The 19489-nt window shown below is 40.6% G+C and overlaps 1 protein-coding gene across 1 annotated transcript in view; it reads right to left on the bottom strand.

Annotated features, from left to right (window-relative positions):
* The window catches only part of SPATA16 (spermatogenesis associated 16), a 191173-nt gene that overhangs the window by 44627 nt on the left and 127057 nt on the right, over nt 1-19489 (bottom strand). Inside the window, exon 5 of the mRNA XM_037137462.2 lies at nt 9530-9677. Coding sequence (XP_036993357.2) covers nt 9530-9677 — 148 coding nt within the window. The remainder of the gene's footprint in view (nt 1-9529; nt 9678-19489) is intronic.

The following is a 19489-nucleotide window of genomic DNA, read 5'->3' as shown; positions in this document are numbered from 1 at the left end:
TATCTGTGATACCTGCTTCCTGCATGTATCTCATTTCAACTGCTCTTTGCCCCAATCCATTGATTGTTCTTGAGAGGCTACATTAAAATTTATATTACTTCAACTTATTTTTGGATTATTGACTTGTATTTTCAAAACACAACCCTGCCTGTCTTAAGTCAGATCACAAAAGAAAACATGTGAAGCAGGATGCATGACAGTGCCAGGGAGGTCCAGGAGGTGTTGGGGGCTGGGATAAGCCTGAAACAGGTTGATACAATCCGACCTGAAGGTTGCGCCTGAATAACAGGATGCTGCGGTTAGGAGCCATGGAACTCCCCCTCCTGGACATGCGGGTGGCACACCAATCAGTGCCTTGATCACGCGCCCGCCATGCACCCCCCGGCCAATCGCAGGCTAGAGCACGCTTGAAGCCACCTATCCACTGCACTTCCTCCACTGCCCTCTCTATATAACTCCCTCCATTTTGAAATAAATTTGCAGCTTGATCAGAATCCTTTGTCTTGCTGCCATTCTTCGCGCCCCCTGTCCCATCCCCCTTCATCCGTTACAGGTACATCGGCGGACCCCGTTGACTGCCTCGCGGGCCGAGGCAACTGGTGCCCAACGTGGGGCCCCGCTGATCGCCTGTGCGGACCGCTGTCCCCCTCGATCGCAGCGTTTTGCCCGGCTCACCGCGACTACTCAACCGCGCGCCGGCATTCCCTGACGACCCCCGTTCCCCGACAGCGGCATTTCAAAAGGTAAGACCCAGCCATGGGACAGGCATGCTCACAACATGATTCGTTCGTCGCTCAATTAAAAGAGTCTCTCAAGGTGCGCAAGATAAGAGTTCGTAAAAAAGATTTGAATTCCTTTTTCACTTTCGTTTTTAAAATCTGCCCATGGTTTCCTCAGGAGGGTAGCATTGACTCCCGCGTCTGGCGCCGTGTAGGCAACTGTCTAAATGACTATTATAAGGTTTTTGGCCCCGAGACTATCCCTATAACTGCCTTTGACTATTATAACCTCATAACAGACATCCTTAAAAACCACAATAATTCCCCTGACATAGAGCACCTTTGCAAAGAGGGGCAAGAAATTCTCCGCAGTCACTCCCCGGCCCCCTCCAAGGCCCCCTCAGTCCACGGCCTTCCCGATGTTCATGCTGACTCGCTTTCGCGACCCCCCTCACGAGCACCTTCAATTTGCCCTTCTGTCTCTTCAATTTGCCCTTCTGTCTCCATCCGAATAGATGCAGACCCTCAAGTCCCTTCTCTGTACCCTCCCCTTCAGGAGTTCTATTCCTCTGCTCCACCCCCCAATTCCCAGGACCCCGGCGACCAGTTAGACCCCTCTGAACAGGCAGAGTTAGAGTAGGAGGCCGCTCGCTACAATAATCCTGACTGGCCACCACTCGTGGCGGCAGTCCTTCCGCCATTTAAACCGCCTCCTTATAGTACCCCTTGCGCACCCGCCGCCGCTATTTTGCCTCCGGTGCATAGCGCTTCCGCCATTCCGCCCGCGGCATGCAAGGCACCCACTGCTTTGCCGCTGGCGGCCACCACCGCACTCACTCCGTTTCCAAAGCCTTTCCTTCAGGAAACCCTCTCTTTCATCCGAGATATCAAAACCATTGCCAATGAACTCTCCGCTCTTACGATCAGTCCCCCTCCCCACGAAACTTTAGCATTCCCTGTTACTAGATCCCAGACTCGCCCAGATAAGACCGAGAACGTAGACAGTTCAGCTGCGGCTGCAGCTACCCCCCTTCCTGACAGTGAGGACCCCGAAGACTCTGACAGCTCCGTTCTGATAAGACGAAGCACAGCCCAGTACAAGAGACACTACGACCCCCCAAGCTTATTTTCACACATATAAAAAACTTGGTCTTAAAACACTAGAAAAAGTCAAAGCTGCTGTAACACACTACGGGCCCACAGCTCCCTTTTCCCTTGCCCTAATTGAAAATCTTAGTGAGCGCTGGCTCCGCCCAATGATTGGTTCTTTCTAGCAAAGGCAGCGCTGAGCGGAGGTGACTTTATTCTTTGGAAAAGCGAATATGAAGACACCGCTAAACAGTTTGTCCAGCGCAATATGCGAAAATCCTCCTCTAAAAATTGGACCATCCTTAAGTTTCTTGGCTCCGCCCCTATCAAAGCAATGAGAGACAAGCTCAATTTCCCCCCGGACTTTTAACCCAAATCCAGTCCGCGGGTCTTAAAGCATGGAGGCGCCTTCCACAAAAAAGGTACCGCAACCACTTCTCTTGCAAAACAAGACAAGGCCCAGATGAGCCATACAGTGATTTTATAAGTCGTTTACAGGAATTAGCTGAGAGGCTCTTTGGCGGGCGAAAGTAAAAACGCTTTCGTTAAACACTTAGCTTATGAAAATGCCAACCCCGCTTGCCAAAATGCCATCCGCCCCTATCGCCAAGGAGAGCTCTGTGACTATGTTCGCCTCTGCTCTGGCATCTAATCAAACCCAGGGATAAGCCATACTCCCTGAGGGACTTCTCCTCTCCTTTCTATTACAGGAAACAGAACGCACTGAATAAACATCATTATACTACTCAGAACACTCCCATACCTAAAGACAGACGGAGGACGAGAAGGACCACCCCAAAACCCCTGCCTCGCCCTATTTGGACAACCCTGCATCTGTAAAGGAAAAGAACTTTCCGAACACACCCTTTGGGGTGGACTTAACGGAATTCTCCCCTACCCCCTTCCCCTCTTAGGACCTTTAGTTTCTGTCACCCTCATCCTCTCCTTTGCCCCCTGGATTCTTAGACGTATAACTAACTTAGTCAAAGACCAACTTAACAGTGTACTAGGAAGACCTATTCAGGTACACTATCAACAATTAGAAATGCTGAAACATAGAGCGGACTCTGAGCCGTGCAGCCGCTGGGGTGCTAGCCCACGATTCCTGCCAGGTTCCCCTCCTGCGGGAGCAGCATATCCCTCGAAGGTATGCTTCACAGCCAAGTAGCTGTGATAGACACCGCTGGGTGCAAGGCAAAGCACTGCAAGGAGAGGCCTGTACATACGGCCACTTCGAGTCTCCTGAGAGGTAAGCTGACTTGCAAAGAGGTTGGTACCCAACTCCTCTCCTCCCAAAAGGTACCCAAGCTCAGAATGAGCCCAGGAGGAGTCAGGCCTCTGCCTCCCCCAGCCGGTTAAAGTCTACCCTATCTACATTCTCCTCGCCCTCAAAGCAATAAAAAGGCAAGTCGGCTTGCATAGAGGTCAGCACCCCAACCCTCTCCTCCGAAAAGGGTGCTTCAGAGCTCGGGACGAGCTCAGGAGGAGCCAGACCTCTGCCTCCCCTAGCCGGTTAATGTCCACTCCTCACCTTAAAAATAAAAATAAGGGAGGAGATGTTGGGGGCTGGGATAAGCCTGAAACAGGCTGATACAATCCGACCTGAAGGTTGCGCCTGAATAACAGGATGCTGCGGTTAGGAGCCATGGAACTCCCCCTCCTGGACATGCGGGTGGCACACCAATCAGTGCCTTGATCACGCGCCCCGCCATGCACCCCCCGGCCAATCGCAGGCTAGAGCACGCTTGAAGCCACCTATCCACTGCACTTCCTCCACTGCCCTCCTCTATATAACTCCCTCCATTTTGAAATAAAATTTGCAGCTTGATCAGAATCTTTTGTCTTGCTGCCATTCTTCGCGCCTCCTGTCCCATCCCCCTTCATCCGTTACAGGTACATCGGCGGACCCCGTTGACTGCCTCGAGGGCCGAGGCAAGGAGGAAATCGATCAAAGGTGAGAAACGTGAGATGATGGGGACCAGAGGCAAACAGCGCTGTGACCGGCTACTGCAAAGGATGAGTGAACTGCTCACTGAGGAGTGTTTATTTTCGTAAGATGGAGCGGTGCCAGAACACCGTGTTTCCCATTGAGAAGACCAACTCTTTAATAGTTTAGCAATAGAAACTTCAACTCCATATATGAAGGGTTTTGTTACTTTGGGAATGATCCTCTGTTTTTAACAAGAATTCTGTGGTGCAAATATGAGATGATTTATTATCTTTATAACCAATCTGGCTCTAACATTTTCATAATAATATTAGGGATGTAGTTTCCTTAATTTTATAACCTCTTCCATTTGAGAAAGCAACGTATAAGGGGGAAAACAGTCTGATTTTGAAAACTCTTGATCATGATAAAATTATAATATTTTAAAGAAGAAAGAATAAAATGAGAAATTTTAACTTCATCTTTTAGAGAGCATAAGAATGTATTAGCCTTACTGGTAACTGATGACTGAACAAGAACAAGGTTATAAATTTCAGTGAAAAGCAATTTTTAAAGGTCTATTTTAAAACAATATATTATTTCTCTGAACATACAAATTCACTCTTGGGAGTTAAATTACATTGGAAAGACAAAATATGACTCTATCCACCTAAGTGTTAAAGTAATTGATATCTTATCCAGAAAACTTTTCTATTAAACATTACTAACCACAAATCCATTACTGAATATTTATTTATTTTGCCAATAAATCTTGACATTTTCATCAGGAGGAGACAGGATATGCTTATTGTATTACTTTATTATTATTAAAATACAACCATGCAAGAATAAGTATTATACAGAATTGCATTATTTCATTGGAATATATGAATAGAAATCTCAAGCAAAATCTTTATAAATGAAAACATAATAATTCTGGGGCTGGTAAATTATTATTTGTTTTATATACCCTGACTACTCTGCATGAATCAAACTGGATTTTTCCTTAAATAAGAAAAATGAATAGCTACAGTACTAAAAATTCAGTAATTTTTTCTCCATGAAACATAATGCAATACAGCTCTATTATAAGATGGATTTAAGATTTTAGTGGGTCTTGCCATATTCCCCAAATGGCAAAGGATGCACGGTAAGTTTCTGGGAATGTACAAGCGTGGTTGTCTCACAAGGCAGATTTGAATTTTAACCCTCCCTCCTCACTCTCACAGAGGTTATAAGGACAACATAGTCCTGGTGCTTACCTGAAGTGGGTTTTTTTCTCATAATAAATCACTAATTTAGCCAGTCTACTTAATTAAAAAATTAACATAGTTTGGGCTTACACATTTAAAAGTGAATTTATTTTTATAGCCTTTTCCCCTTTGAATCTGCTTTTCATGTGAAAATTCCTGACGAGGGTAAATGAATTGGCGGCTGGCTAGTGAGAACACACTGCCGGGGGGACCTCTTTCAGGAGTGAGTTTCTCTTTCTGCTCAGCGCTGCGGCCTCTGCCAGCTATTGCTGGGCTCATCGCACTGTCACGTGACCAAGGAGTAATGAATTCAATGCTATCTAGGCTTGATGAAGGTGACCCGGAGTTTGGCCGAGTTTCTGGGTTGGAGATTTGTCTGCCAGCCCCTGCTGGGAGAATTAAATGTGTTAGTCTCCAAGTTTTAATGATAATAGCTACTTATCCAGGAAAACTTTGATAGGTTGACTTCTCATCCAAGATCTTTGAGGTACAGATATTTTGACCTTCATCTGTTATTACAGATATAATATTATATCTCTATGATGTTATAGAGACTATGACTATTTAGATGAACTCTCTAGTTTAGAAATTTCTACTATAGCTTCAGTTTCTCTTGCTGCAATGAAAACTACCCAGTGGTATTATATCTTTTATGGGGCATCAGTGTCTCTCCTGAAATATTATTTTTTGGGTGGGTACAAACACGTGAATATAAGAGCGTCCACCCATAGTTGTCTACAGAAGGATGAGTGAATGTGAAGTAGAAGAGAATGTGCACTAACTCAGTGTTTCTGAGAATGGAATTGCTGGCATATGGGAGAGTATTCAGTCACCGAGTTCACAAGAATTCCTTGTGTACATTGTAGAAGGGGTAGTAAGCTGATTACTTGTTGTGATGTAAGGCAGTGCATTAGTTAGATTAAAGCTACCTGATTTAACAAGCAACCCCCAAATCTCAGTGATCAAAGACAATTTCGCTCATGTGGGTGTTCAATGGATGACCTTCCATGTGGTCATTCAGGGATCCAAGCTTCTTTCGTGCTGTGGCTTCTTTAGTTTCACTGCCTTATCCCTTAGTCAGTGGCTAGGGAGAGCCCTGTAAGTGGGGTGTACAGGCCAGGCCTGATGTGGCATCTGTTATTTCTGTCCACATTCCATTGGCCATTATTCAGCCATAAGCCTCACATAACTATAAGGGAGGCCGAAATATATTCTAGTTGCATGTATTAGGGGAAAAACAGTTTGGTGAACAACTAGCTACTATTTTGCTACTTTTGGTGGCAAGGACTTCTATTTCCAAAGTGCCACCTTCTCTGTTTTCTCTTACATCATTCTTTTAATTAGTATCGGCTTTTCACTGCACAGTTAAAACTTAGTTGAAATTGAAAATATCGCCTAGAAGATATAGTCAAATATTTACCCTGAAGTTTAAATTAATAATGTCAGATATTTTCTCAGGAACAGGTATATATATAGTACTACCTAGAATAGTGTCTGGAACATATGTTTGATAAATGTATGAATAGAGGCACAAACCACCCATCTTCACTGTAGAACCTCTTTTTGTCCAGAGGATCTGGGGATTCTGATGCATGAAGAAAAGGGGAAGAGAAATGGTAGAATAACCTAGCAAGCTGGAGAGAGGGCTAAGACTATTTCTAGTTTCTGGTGGAATAGAGAGGATTTCTAGAGTAAGACTCAGAAGGAGACTGGGTTCACAAGTCAGCGTTCCAGCAAAGAGAGAGATATCAGAGCGTGGCTCTAAGTTGGGGCAACTTGAGTCATAGGGGTGGTTGCTGTATATACAAAGAAGCATCTACACCATGAGGAAGTATGGCAAACTCATATAGGTGCCCTTGAGTCATCTAATATGTCACATAAATGGGCCCATCATTGGCTCTGCTCAAGCCAACAGAGCTGATCTCAAGTTCCACTAACCATGCAATCAGCAGCTGCATCAACCTGCACCTGACTTCAAAAGGGGATTCTTTCCTCACATGCCCACTGTCCCCTTTGGGCACTGGGTCCATGTGAGTCCTGTGGAAGTTGAAACCAGACCAGGGGGAGAAGAAAATCCCCCTTTCGGGGGGAAGAAAGCTAATGAATTTGATTAGATAGTTAACTGAAGAGAGACTAAATGATTGCACGGGATGAGATAAAATATATCTGGGAAGACCAAAGATGAATTATTTACAGGTAAAAGAAAAAGAGTCTTATGTTTTAAATATTTGCCATGCGATTTTCCAGTCGCACCTGCTATGTGACTATTTGTTGAAATATATACCTGAATAAATTTTTGACAGGATAGAAGTTTCTTAAATTCTATCTACACGGTGAATAGAAGGAAAATCTTGGTTTTGGGACAGCGCCAACAGAACAAGGGAGTTCCTCTTCCAGGCCCTTGTGTGACTCACTTTCTGTATCTATTGCCTTTGGCTAACTAATGCCTGCTATAACTGCCACTCTGTACTTCCTGTAAGAGATATCCAGATGCTAAAGATAACACTTCACCTTTCCTCTTCTTATATTTTGTACCTTAATTCACCTTGGAATAACCTGGGGGAAAAGAAGCCATTCTACTAAGACTGCACACATACCATTATCAACACTGGTTTCACCATCGTTCCAGCAATGGCTTTGGGGAGGATGCTTTAATTATTTGCAACAGAGGCAAGTCATGTCATCAATGCAACAGCCTTGTTAGCCAAAGAGCAGGTTCTACAGAGCAAAGAACCTAACCAGTCACAAAGAAATTTAAAAGTCTAGATTGCCTTTTCTATTTCCCTTTCTTCCTCTAGAAGCTTTGTCTTCTCTAAGTTCTTATATAGAGCTGTCATACTCCAGCAATTAGTAGTTATAAAAGAATAGAAACATTCATTAATAACTTCTCATTATCTTCTCTTCCAAAGTATAATATCCTTCAGCATGAGTCATCTTGCAACAGATCATAATTCATCTTGAGAGCAGGTTTGATAGAGCTACATGAGACATGAATCTGACTATTAATGTTATTATTGTTTTTAAACTATCAGTAACAACAGTGCTTCCTAAGTATCAATTAATCTTCACGCCTTCTCCGTGAAGTAAGTTAAACATAACTAAACTCATTCTACCAGAAAAGGACTGGCACACTGGTGATCTCCTCAGTGAGTCTCTCTCCTCATTACCAATGGAGCTGAGAATAAAATGGAAACAGCTGACTCTGATTCACTTTCCATGACACTAGATAGACACGACTTTTGTTTGCCATTAGTGCTCCCCCAAGCCCTGTTAAGGTATCCATAATAAAATAACAAATGACTTACAACAATTAACAATTGAATATAAGTTCTAAAACATTTTTCTCTGCTCCCTCGTACAATGCTCACATGAAGTGAAAAAGCATCCGCGGTCACGATAGCATGCATAGCATGCTTCTCTTCCCTTTCTCTGCCCTCAAATTCTCATTGCTCCTTAGGGATTCACTATTTAATCACCACTGGTTAGATTTATTTACTACATTTCTTTTGAAGAGCTTGAAGTACAGTAGGAAAAAAATGGACTCCATGGGACCTAAATTTAGTGCTTCTATTTTATTTCTGCTCCTATCAGGTGGAAATAATGTGGCTCAATGGCAAAGACATGGGTTTAATCTTTGAAAAAGCTATTTGTTTTCTCTGATTGTTGTTTTCTTGTCTCTTAATGAGAATCATCTTACTCACTTCAAAAGTTATGGGAGTACCAAGAGATAATGAATGTGGAATACAAGGCATATTAAAAGTGATCACTAATGGATGGAGTACATTATTTATCATATAAATCAGTGACTGGGCCTCGGAGCCCTGAGAAAAGGCATGAGGGGGCATTAACAAGAGGGTGTGATATTAGGCATACACATTTAGAAATTTTGCTTAATATGGTAATTGTTGTTAGGAACTATTAATTTAGTAAAAGAAAATCCATGTTGTAATTCAGAATAACACTTGGTATGTAGTAGATAGTAAAAAGTATTTTCGAATGAATGAATAAAAGCAAATGGCTTCCAAATACAAAAAGAGGAAAAGGGAGTAATAGCAGTGTTGTGTCCTCTACCCACTCAGATACCCACGTCTCATCTCATCTGGACACCAGCGATTGCAGCACGTAAGGAAGGAGGGCGGTCTCAGGTGTGAGACAGATGAAGGAGGGAAAACAAATAGCAGGAACAGGTGCTGGAAAAAATCCATCTTCAAGAAAATACTATAATCATCTAGTTTACTGATGAAGAATATGGGAAAAGGTGGTATTTTTACCAAAGGTTATTCCTTTATTTTTAAAAATCTTAGCATATCTAAGTTTTATCCCTCCCTTTAAAATACAGAAACATGGTGGTACAGGAATATTGCAGTAGACCCCCAGGCTAGACCTGCTTGAAGCCTTGAAATACCTTCCCGTTTATACTCCTCAGATTAGACGCATAGCCCTAAAACTGAAACAACAGATAAATAAAGCAGAAAATGGTTCTCTATTTGTTTTAATAAAAATGAAGTATCCACTGATAAGTGGAAGATATTGAATCTTACCTGTGTAGATATATTCCATATATGCAGGGTGAGTTTTTGTGAAAACTTCTTTTACTTTTTCTACTTTATCAGCTTTGATTTTTGTGGCGAACGGCGTGTACATAACGGAGAACGATTCCGCTCTGGTGATGGCCTCTTCGATCATGGCCTAGAAGCAAGCAAACAACCCGCTCGACATCACTAACGACGCATGACTTTGGAAGAATGTAAAATAATATAATCACCTCTACGGATGATTTAAAAATCTATATACTGTACTGGGAAGATAACATATTTTCTTCTTGAATATTCATTAGAATGAAATTTTGATTAGTTCTGGAAATACTTTTCATATTAAGAAAGCCAATTAAATAAAGAAAGTTTGTAAACAGACACCTCTAAACTGAACTTGCTTTAAGATAAAAATAAAATTTCTATTTTCTAAGGTGTCATTTTTTACTTGATTTAAAAAATCAAATTCTTAAGTCTACCATAATTATCTTACAAACAGACATTGATGAGCAACTTGTACTTAAAAACCACTAATTGAAGAATCTAGATCTAAGTATTTTCTATAAATAACAAACTAGATGAACCAGGTTTTTTTCCTTCCAGTACCTGAGAAAGCCTTTCTGAACAAGGGAACCCTTTTCAGCCTCTGCCAGGCAAAGCTTCTTCTCTCTCCATATCACAAGAGCCGTGTGAGGTGAATTTACCTATTTAAGTTTTAAGAATTTCTTTAAATTCTCTCTGTTCGCATGTTATTCTTGGTAAAGCTTGCCATCCCCCTGGACTTCCTTTTTTAAGTATGTCCATTATTATTTGAAACAGACCAAAAAAACTTATAAGAAATTTTTAAAAGATTTTTACTTTTTCCTATAGCTTTGCCTTCTAATGAGGCTTGAGCACTGAATTAAAAGTGGAATAGTTATCTCATTTTCCACTTGTTTTTCTAAGCATAGCATTGAAGCATATTATAAAAATCTGTATTTATGTATAGAAATACATTTTTTCCCTTGATAACTAAGAGTGCCAAAAACCAATAAGGAAAAATAATAGATTTGAATTTTCTAACAAAGAAGAGCACAGCAATTTATATTATTAGTATTTTATAAACAAGTTTCTGATTGATAATAAAAGCAGTAAGTAGTTGATTTTACTGATTTTAAACCCAGAAGCCTAATTTAATTCATTCATCACCAACTGCATGCCGTGATGATTTCAAGTGGCCTCTATAGTCATCTGTATTGTGTGTAAAAAAGCAGCTTTGCAGGAATTTTCTGGATGCAAAGGATCCCCCTTACTAATTAGAAATGGGGTAAATTTTCTCATTTACACTTTGAATTTGCTGTGGGGTAAGTGGCTGACTGGCTGAGTGAAGGGACTTACATTGCCCACAGCCCTGTCCTTTCCAGGTGGGAGGAACTGGAAGGAAACAAAGAATGCGGTTGCGCAGGGGCCCGGGGGCAGCACTCAGACAAGGAAGTGATGGATGGTGTGTCTGCAGCAAGTTTCGGGGGCCCACTCTGGAAGTCTAGCACAGGTAATGCAGGCACAGGAGTGGAATTCAGACACGTGCATTAAGAAGTTAAATAAGGTGTTTCTGGTCTTCCAGCAAAAATGAAAGTTCTTTAGATTGAGTAGGAGAATATTTTCTCCAGGTTGGCGCTTACACATGTTTACCACTAGAACCAATCCTGGGATGGCCCGTCCAGACCAAAAAAGCAAGTAGTTGTAACTAGATGCATGTGGAATGATGTGCTGAAGAGAGAGGCTGTTCTAAACCTCAGTTCTAAGGTCACGATCTGACTTCTACTGCTTTTTTGTTTTCTTAGATTTTATTTAATTTTAGAGAGGGGGAAGGGAGGAAGAAAGAGAGGGGGAGAAACATCAATGTATGTTTGCCTCTCACATGGCCCCCACTGGGGACATCACCTGTAACCCAGGCATGTGCCCTGACTGGGAATGGAACAGGTGACCCTTTGGTTTGCAGCCCACACTCAATCCACTGAGCTACACCAGCGAGGGCCTGACTTTATTGCTTTTTGTAAGCTGTTAGTTCTTGTATCAGTTTGCTCAACTGCCTTAACAAACTATCATGCATATTCTTATAGTTCCAGAGGCTAGAAGTCCAAGATCAAGGTGTTTGTAATGTTGACATCTGCCTTTCTCCTTTCCAATGGCTGTGTAGCTTCTCCCTGTGTTTTCACAGTGTTTCACCTGTGTGTGTCTGCACTCTAACCTCCTCTGCTTACTAGGACACCAGTTAGGCTGGATTAAGGCCCACCCAAAGATCTCACTTTGACCTAGTTACCCTATTTGCAAATACAATCACAATCCCGGCACAGGGCTAGGGTTTAAGCATATGAACTTTGTGGGACACAGTTCAGCCCATAAGGGTTCCTAATGCCCAAAGAGCATTTCTGATGGTCTCTTTGAGTTTCTTTAAATTCTGGATCAAAAAATTTAGTTAAGAGATTTAATTCTCTAGTTTTCTTCCAGAAAGACATTAACAGTATCCCAGTAAGACCAGGATAGAAGAAAAACAGTTTCCCTGTCTCATTTCTTTTCCAACTGCTGGCAGCTTAAGTGACTTCTGCAGGGTAGCTTTGCTAAGCTATCTCACAGCAGGGACAGTAAGACTCGTGCCCAAGAGCCTACACCAGCTTTTTTGCACATGGCAGAAGTGTGGTTTTTCTGTTGCAGCTTGATCTGCAAGGCTTTGCATTCAGGCTTTGGCAGGGCTCTGTGCTTAGAAGGATGAGTACTGGCGTGCAGCCTCCCTCTCTCCCCACTTGGAGTCAGTAGAAATGGCGTCCTCTTGTGGTTCCTGCCCTATATTCTAAAGATGGGTAAGGAAGTGGCTGAGTGAGCCCAGTGTGCATGTAAGAGTAAGAATTGAATTCTCCATGGAGGTAGTTTCTCAATGGAAATTTTATAGTCCCAAAACCAAATATTGAAAATGAAGTAGGAACGAGGATACAGAAAATGCTTTTGCCAGATCCTGACACATTCTTGCTGTGTTTTAATGAATTAATATTTTTGTTCTTCTAAAGATAAACAATCTTGAGGCTTTGAACCTGTCTCACATTGTTCTTGCAAAAGAATGGGTATATATGTATCTTCAGTATATATATTTCTAGTACATCATTGAATAACTCCTTCATGAAACAACTTTGAAAGAATTTAGCTTTATTAAAATCATGAAAATTTGGGGTTAGATACCAAAATGTTAGGTTTTCATTTTGTGATGATAATTTAGAGCTGGGCTTGTCTTTCATGAAGAGACCATTCTATGCATATTGAAAAATTATACTGTACAATTAAAAAAACTAGAATATTTAGTAATAACTATAGATATCAAAATATAGATTTTAATTCCCTTTTTATAATTAGTCAAAGATTTTCCTTGATTTGAAAATACAGTCAAGGAAGAGACCAGATGAGGAATTACGGCTTGTAAAAAGTAGATGTGCTAAAAATGAAGGCAGATCTGAAATGATAGTTTTCAATCTGACAAAAATTTTCTGCAATTAAGTTTTTATTTCCCAACATATGAGTTTCTCTGGTGTCAATAAATGTTGCATGTGTACAGAGAATGGGGCAGACAGTTGGTCCATGTGTCCTGTTCAGTGTACATTGCTGTTAATGATGCTGTGTGTGTGGTCACTTCCTCTGCTACTACATATGCACACACGCAAACTTGAAAGTTAGTTGTTGAGTTCAGGGGTCCTAATAACTCTCCACCGTTATCCTCACATTTATCAAGTCTTAAAGTTTATACTAACATAAACCAAGAGTGTATGTTGGCAGCTCATTTCCTCTACATACAGTAACTTATAATAATTTATCCTAGTACTTCAGCTAAGCAAAAGGAGCCACTTGCTACCTCAGAAATTAACTTGCCTAGGAAAACCATATAACAAGACACTAGGAGAGACAGGAGTAAAGAAAAAGCAATCAAAGTAGAGGGAAAAGATAACTAGTAAAAAAGAGACAAAATTCATCTCCCTCTTCTGAACCCAAGAGAGATTGTTTTTCTTGGTAAATTTTTAAAAAATATTTTTTAAACTTTATTTATTTATTTTGAGAGAGGGGAAGAGAGGGAGAAAGAAGGAGAGAAACATCAATGTGTGGTTTTTCTTGGTAAATTTTTAAAAAATATTTTTTAAACTTTATTTATTTATTTTGAGAGAGGGGAAGAGAGGGAGAAAGAAGGAGAGAAACATCAATGTGTGGTTGCCTCTCACCTGTCCCCTATTGGGGACCTGGCCTGCAACCCAGGCATGTGCTCTAGACCAAGAATCAAACTGGCAACCCTTTGCTTTGCAGGACAGTGCTCAATCCACTGAGCTAAACTAACCAGGGTTTTCCTGGTAAGTTTTTAAGAGCACTAAAGGTGCTCAGGAAAAATCAGACACAAAGTATAAACCTCAAACATTTTCAACATGGTGGGATTAGGAATTTTCCCCCTATCGTTTTTCTGGAGGACTCAAGGAAGTTGTAACCTTTTAGCTATGTATCCAGTAATGGTGGCTCAGTAAATAGGAATCCTGTCACTTCTAATTAGAAAATGTGATCTGGTTATTATAGGTTATTAGCAAATTATTCCCTTAATACTCCCAATATCAGGGTTGATCATAATTGTAGCAAATTGGTTTACTTATAAGATTATATCTGGAAGGAACTTTGCGAATTTTCCAGCCCAATTCACTAAATTGGAGATGAATTGTGGTTTGGAGAGGTTTAAGTGACTTTTCTAAAGATGAAGAGCTTCTTATTTCATGAAATTTAGAATTTGGGTCTCAAATATTACATTGAATATTTTACTTTGTTTTTTGAAAATTATGGTTTTTACCTCCTGGGTTTTACCCTTCTTTTAAAAGCTTTCATAATAAATATGATTTTAAATTCTAAAATATTTAATTTACTTTAGTTCTACAGTGCATGTGAGTGCTGTAGAACTTTAGAACATGCATGTATATATAACCTGGGCACATGGTTAGGCATTTTTCAGATTCCCGTGCAGTTAAGTGTGGCCTTGTGGCTGAGAGTGGGCCAAGGGGATGTAGGTGGGAATAGTACTCTTTCCAGGCCTGGCCCACATGTATGATCCTGCCTAGTATGATCCTCTACTTCCTTTCCCTGTCAGTTGCGGGAAAAGGAAGGACTCCCAGGACACAGAGAAAGATGGAACTACAAGAAGGGAGGCGTCTGGGCTCCCACATTGCTGGTTGGATGGAGGAGAACCAATCAGAAGCATCCGCATTGGACTACACTGTAGGGGAGAAATCAACTTTTTCTTTTTATATCCTTGCCAAGGGCATTTTTTCATTGCTTTCAGAGAGAGAGAGGAAGGGAGAGAGAGAAACATCAGTGGGAGAGAGAAGCATCGATTTGTTGAATCTTATATGCCCAGACTTGGAATCTTATATAGGTATGTGTGGAAGCTCCAACCAGCTGAGCCACATAGGCCAGCACAGAAGAAACCAATTTTTTTGTTTTAAGTTACTGAAATTTTGGAGTGGTTTGTTGTAGCAGTTAGTCTACTACACAAATAATAACAATTAGAAATTAAAATCTCACTCATAATCCTATTTTTTTCTGCTAAGTCTTATAAAAGAAGATTTATAAAGAAGGTACAGAGAAAATCTTGGTATTTTAAGAGATAAAATAACTGATTTAGCAGTTATTTTATCCTATTTCCTTTCATATATCCTATTTCCTTTAATTCTCATGAAGTCCATGTAAGTAGGTACTCTGAGTGAATAAATATTATGATTATATTGTTTTAGTTTGGAAGTTAACATTATTAGATTAAAAAGAAATAATGCTGTATTTGTTTTTTGAAAATTGTTTCAAGAAACAATGCAAACTGTTGAGATGGGAACCTTTTGATTTTAGTGGCTAATATGACTTTTTATTATTGCATTAATAATGATACAATTTTGAATGATAACTAAAGGTTTCTAGAAAATAGAACTATAAATATTATGAGCCATAATTTTCAAATTAATCCATTTAAACATATATGAGTTTAATATAGATGATTTTCTTTTCTTGCAATTTAGAATGAACCTGAGGAGCAGATTCTATTAAAGAACAGAATATCCTACCTTGAGGCTTCCTTATAAGCTTAGCCGTTGTATCATTTAGGCAATATCCAGAACTGACATTTTTATGATGAGTTGATTAATATAAGGGTATGTCAGAACACAATAAGTAATAATTGAATGTTTGCCCCTGCCTTGTTGATCAACATTTTCATGCTGAAATATTACCTTGAATTTACAGTTCTTTTATTAAATAATTTTCAACATAAGCTTGTATTTTTCTAAAATAAGGGAATACTTGGCAGTTTGTCATTACATTTATCAGCCCAGTGATGTGAAAATTATATTTTCATGCAATTTAAATTAATATACTTAAATTTTTATTTGCATATATTGGCATTGTCTGGAAATTATCCAAGATCATATGAATTTGTGTACCAAGTTAAGCATATTTTTTATAGAGCTGTTTTGAATTCTGTCCTTGGCAACCTTTCCTGTTTAGAAAGAATCATAATAAATATAATATTAAATTCTGAAGTATTTAATTTAGCTTTGCACTGTATGTGAATGCTATATATATATGTATACACATATATATGGAATGTATATATTTATGTATATAAATCCATGTAGTGTGTGTGTGTAATACCATTGTCCACAATCCAGCCTGGTTAGGGTTAGGGGTGATATTTCGATTATATATACAATGCTTCCATTAGCTGAATAACTTATGCATTTAATGTGTGAAATTCACTCTGTATTAATTTTTAACCATTTATCATTTTCAGCAAAATTTTATTTCCACATAACTTCATCACAGAACGAAGAAGATCTAAGGTATTTTAAAATCACTCAGCCTTACAATCAGGAAGCTGAGAGGCGAGTGCTGGTGACACGCCCGGTGGCCAAACCCGAGATGGAAGCAACACAGGAGGCCCTGTCGGGGACCAGTGCTGTCCCTCACACGGAGAGGCATCTTTCGTTCTTCTAATTAGACTGTAAATCTGGGAGCATAAGTGTTACTTTCCTTTCTCTTTTTCTATGAGCATCTCAATCCTGTCTTCAAAGACAACAATTTGACTATAACGCTAACAGAGAAACAAATGAATTACATCACATCAAACCCAAATTGGGTCAAGATCATCTTCACAAATTAATCCTAACACAAAACAGAATATTCATCCTTCACAGCTACAGGTCACAATAAGACTGTTTTGTACTGCCACTCATTAGATGTAGGGTATCCTGTCAATCAACATGTCTCAAAGAGAAACATTTACAAAAATTAAATGAAAGCCTTCTTGATAGGGAAACTTAAAGAATATGCTTGGGTTGGCCTAGCTTAGTTAGTGGCAAAGCACATATAATTTATAAATAGAATTTAAAGTATGTTCTTTTTCTAAAGACCCTGAATAATTTTCTGCTTGCACGTTAGAGAAACACCAGCTGATAGAAACTCAGAGTTACAAGTGTGGGTTTCAGCAGCCTCCACACTCTTTAGGATGCTGCAGAGCTTTTATTCTTGATGACTTAAAATGAATCACCAAAAAGTATCACAGGAATCAATAGCTCCATCACTGTAATTATTTCATAAGCACAGCTGGGTATTACTGATGAGTTGCAGGCTTGGCGTTCAGTGGTGAATGTCAGCAGAGTTTGGGACCCTTTGTGGTGTTGTGCATTCCCGCTCTATACTTTGTTCAGTTACGTGAAGGTAGGGATCCCTTTTCCCTAACTGTGTTGCCTTCCGATTGTGTTTCTTGACTGGTGATCTTAGATTGGGCTGTGGCTTGCTGGGGTACACAGCTGATTAATGGCAGGGTTCAGACAAGAACCTGGTGACCTTGGTCACCAGACTTGTACTGCTTTCTCCACGAAGCATATGTTTTATCTTTTGGGCTACTATGCAAGATGACTTTGAGTGGAAAAGTCAAGGATGCCCTTGAAAAATTGTGCACTGGAGAAAAAGTCAAAAGAATTCAAGGATGTTTAATTTGAAGACAAGATGTAAAGTTCAGGGACTACATTTCTGCATCAGAAAGCAACCTGCCCTTGTACTCTGCCCATGTAAACTTTCTTTAGCTCATTGATTAATCTGTAAAACTCATTTATTAATTAAATGAGTGGTCACTGTGAATGAGTTAAATGCTGTAGAGAAATTATTCTCTTTATTTGTTAAGACAGCACTAGAAAAACAAGCGTTGTTATCCCATTTTACAGATGAGAAAAACTGAGTCTGTAGTATACAATATGCAATGGTTCACAGGGCTACTTTGTGACAGAGCTGGGATTCAAGTCAGTTCTATCTCAGTCAGAGCCCTGTGCTCTGAGCTGTTTGTGTTGTGTAGATAGATGCATAGATGAGGTCCACAGCCTTGTTGGGTACAAAGGCAGGATTCCAAATACTAGAAGGACTCCTCTACACAGCTTCGCAAGGCAGAAATGGAGTCCTGAGCAGGAGAAAAGAAGTTCTAAAGCAGCCTTCCAGTGAGGGAGCAGCTCATCTTGGAAGCTAGCAGCTCTATGGCCCTGGTGGTGCACCCACCAAGGAGGGATGGCGGTCTGTCTGGGATCCAGTAACAGGGACTGCTGTGCCACGTAGAAGAGTGCCTGTGTAGTGCTAGTGCCCACTACTCAGAGTTTGTCTTGGGTATATTCATACAGCCCCATAATTTCTTTTCTTCCTTAAGTTCCAACTTTGCGTGGCAACCAGCCACCTCTCCTTCATTCTTCTTTCTCTCATTTGACTGTTACTAATCTTTTCCAGGCTGTGGCTCCTCCCAGAGGAGTCTATATTTTAGACAGCAACTGACTGCAGGAGGATGACATTGTGGGGCAGGTGTCCTCCTACATGTGACTACCCATCATCAAAAGATGTCTCAGGATGGGGATAAATACATCAGTGGGAAGTGGAATGAAGTGCTATCTTCAAGAGACCTGCCACTGTATTTCAAAGTTATCTGTGTCCAGTCTTCACTTTTATCTCTGACTTGCATCTTATGTATGAATGTGGAAGCAGGCCAAGCCCCACTTGATGAAGAAGAGATAAAATGAGACTTGTCATGCGTATTATCATGTTTTCCACTCCTTCAGGTTTGGGCTTGAAATAGTCTTCTCAAGGTTTTCTGCAGGTTATTGTCCCTTGTAGGCTGTTGACTCCTGGTTTAGCCTGCACAATATAAAATAGCACCTATGCTTTCTGGGATAAAAATAGGTTAGCTCAACAGTCACTTTCAGATCCTGAGTTTTGTTTTTACATTAAAAGTTATACTGAAACTCAGAGGTACAGACAGACAACAGTATGGTGGTTACCAGAGGTAAAGGAGTAGGGGGAAGTAAAAGGTCAAAAGGGGCAGTTATATGGTGTTGGAAGATGATTTGACTTTGGGTGGTGGGCTTGTAATGAGGTAAAGAGCGAGGGTCCTGTGAAAGTAAAAGAACAGCCCCCACAGTCCTTGACTGGGGGAAGAGGGAGAGTGGCTGATACTGCGTTTAAGATATATTGCATAACAATGGTGAGTTAATAGCCATGCCCCAGGGCGAATTGTGTACATGACTGAGAAAATGCTCAGGGATTCAGAACATACCTGGGGGAGCTCTTATAGCACCTGAGCAAGAGACAGGGGCAGATGCCCACCCTGCATGTCCGTGCATTGCTGGGAACTTTTTGCCCTGACTAAAGATGACAGCCAAAAGAGGAAAAAAGATATAGGGGAATAGGCCACGATGGCCGACTCTAACCCATCATAGGAGAGGCCGGATATGAAGTTGTACAGGAAGTTCTGGGCCAAGCATTTAAATGAAGACAGGTGGAAAGAGAAGAGAGAGAGCCATGTGGTTTGGAGTAAGAAAGAGGAGGTCTGAAAGCCAGAAGTCCACTGTTATTCTCCCTTAACAACAGAGCTGATGGAGCTGTGAAGGACTTGCC

This window comes from Artibeus jamaicensis, unplaced genomic scaffold, assembly GCF_021234435.1.
Source record: "Artibeus jamaicensis isolate MK-2021 breed Jamaican fruit bat unplaced genomic scaffold, CSHL_Jam_final scaffold_474, whole genome shotgun sequence".
In the NCBI taxonomy this organism is placed as follows: domain Eukaryota; kingdom Metazoa; phylum Chordata; class Mammalia; order Chiroptera; family Phyllostomidae; genus Artibeus; species Artibeus jamaicensis.
Note: the sequence above shows the minus strand (reverse complement) of the source record. Positions and strands in the feature narration are given on the sequence as shown.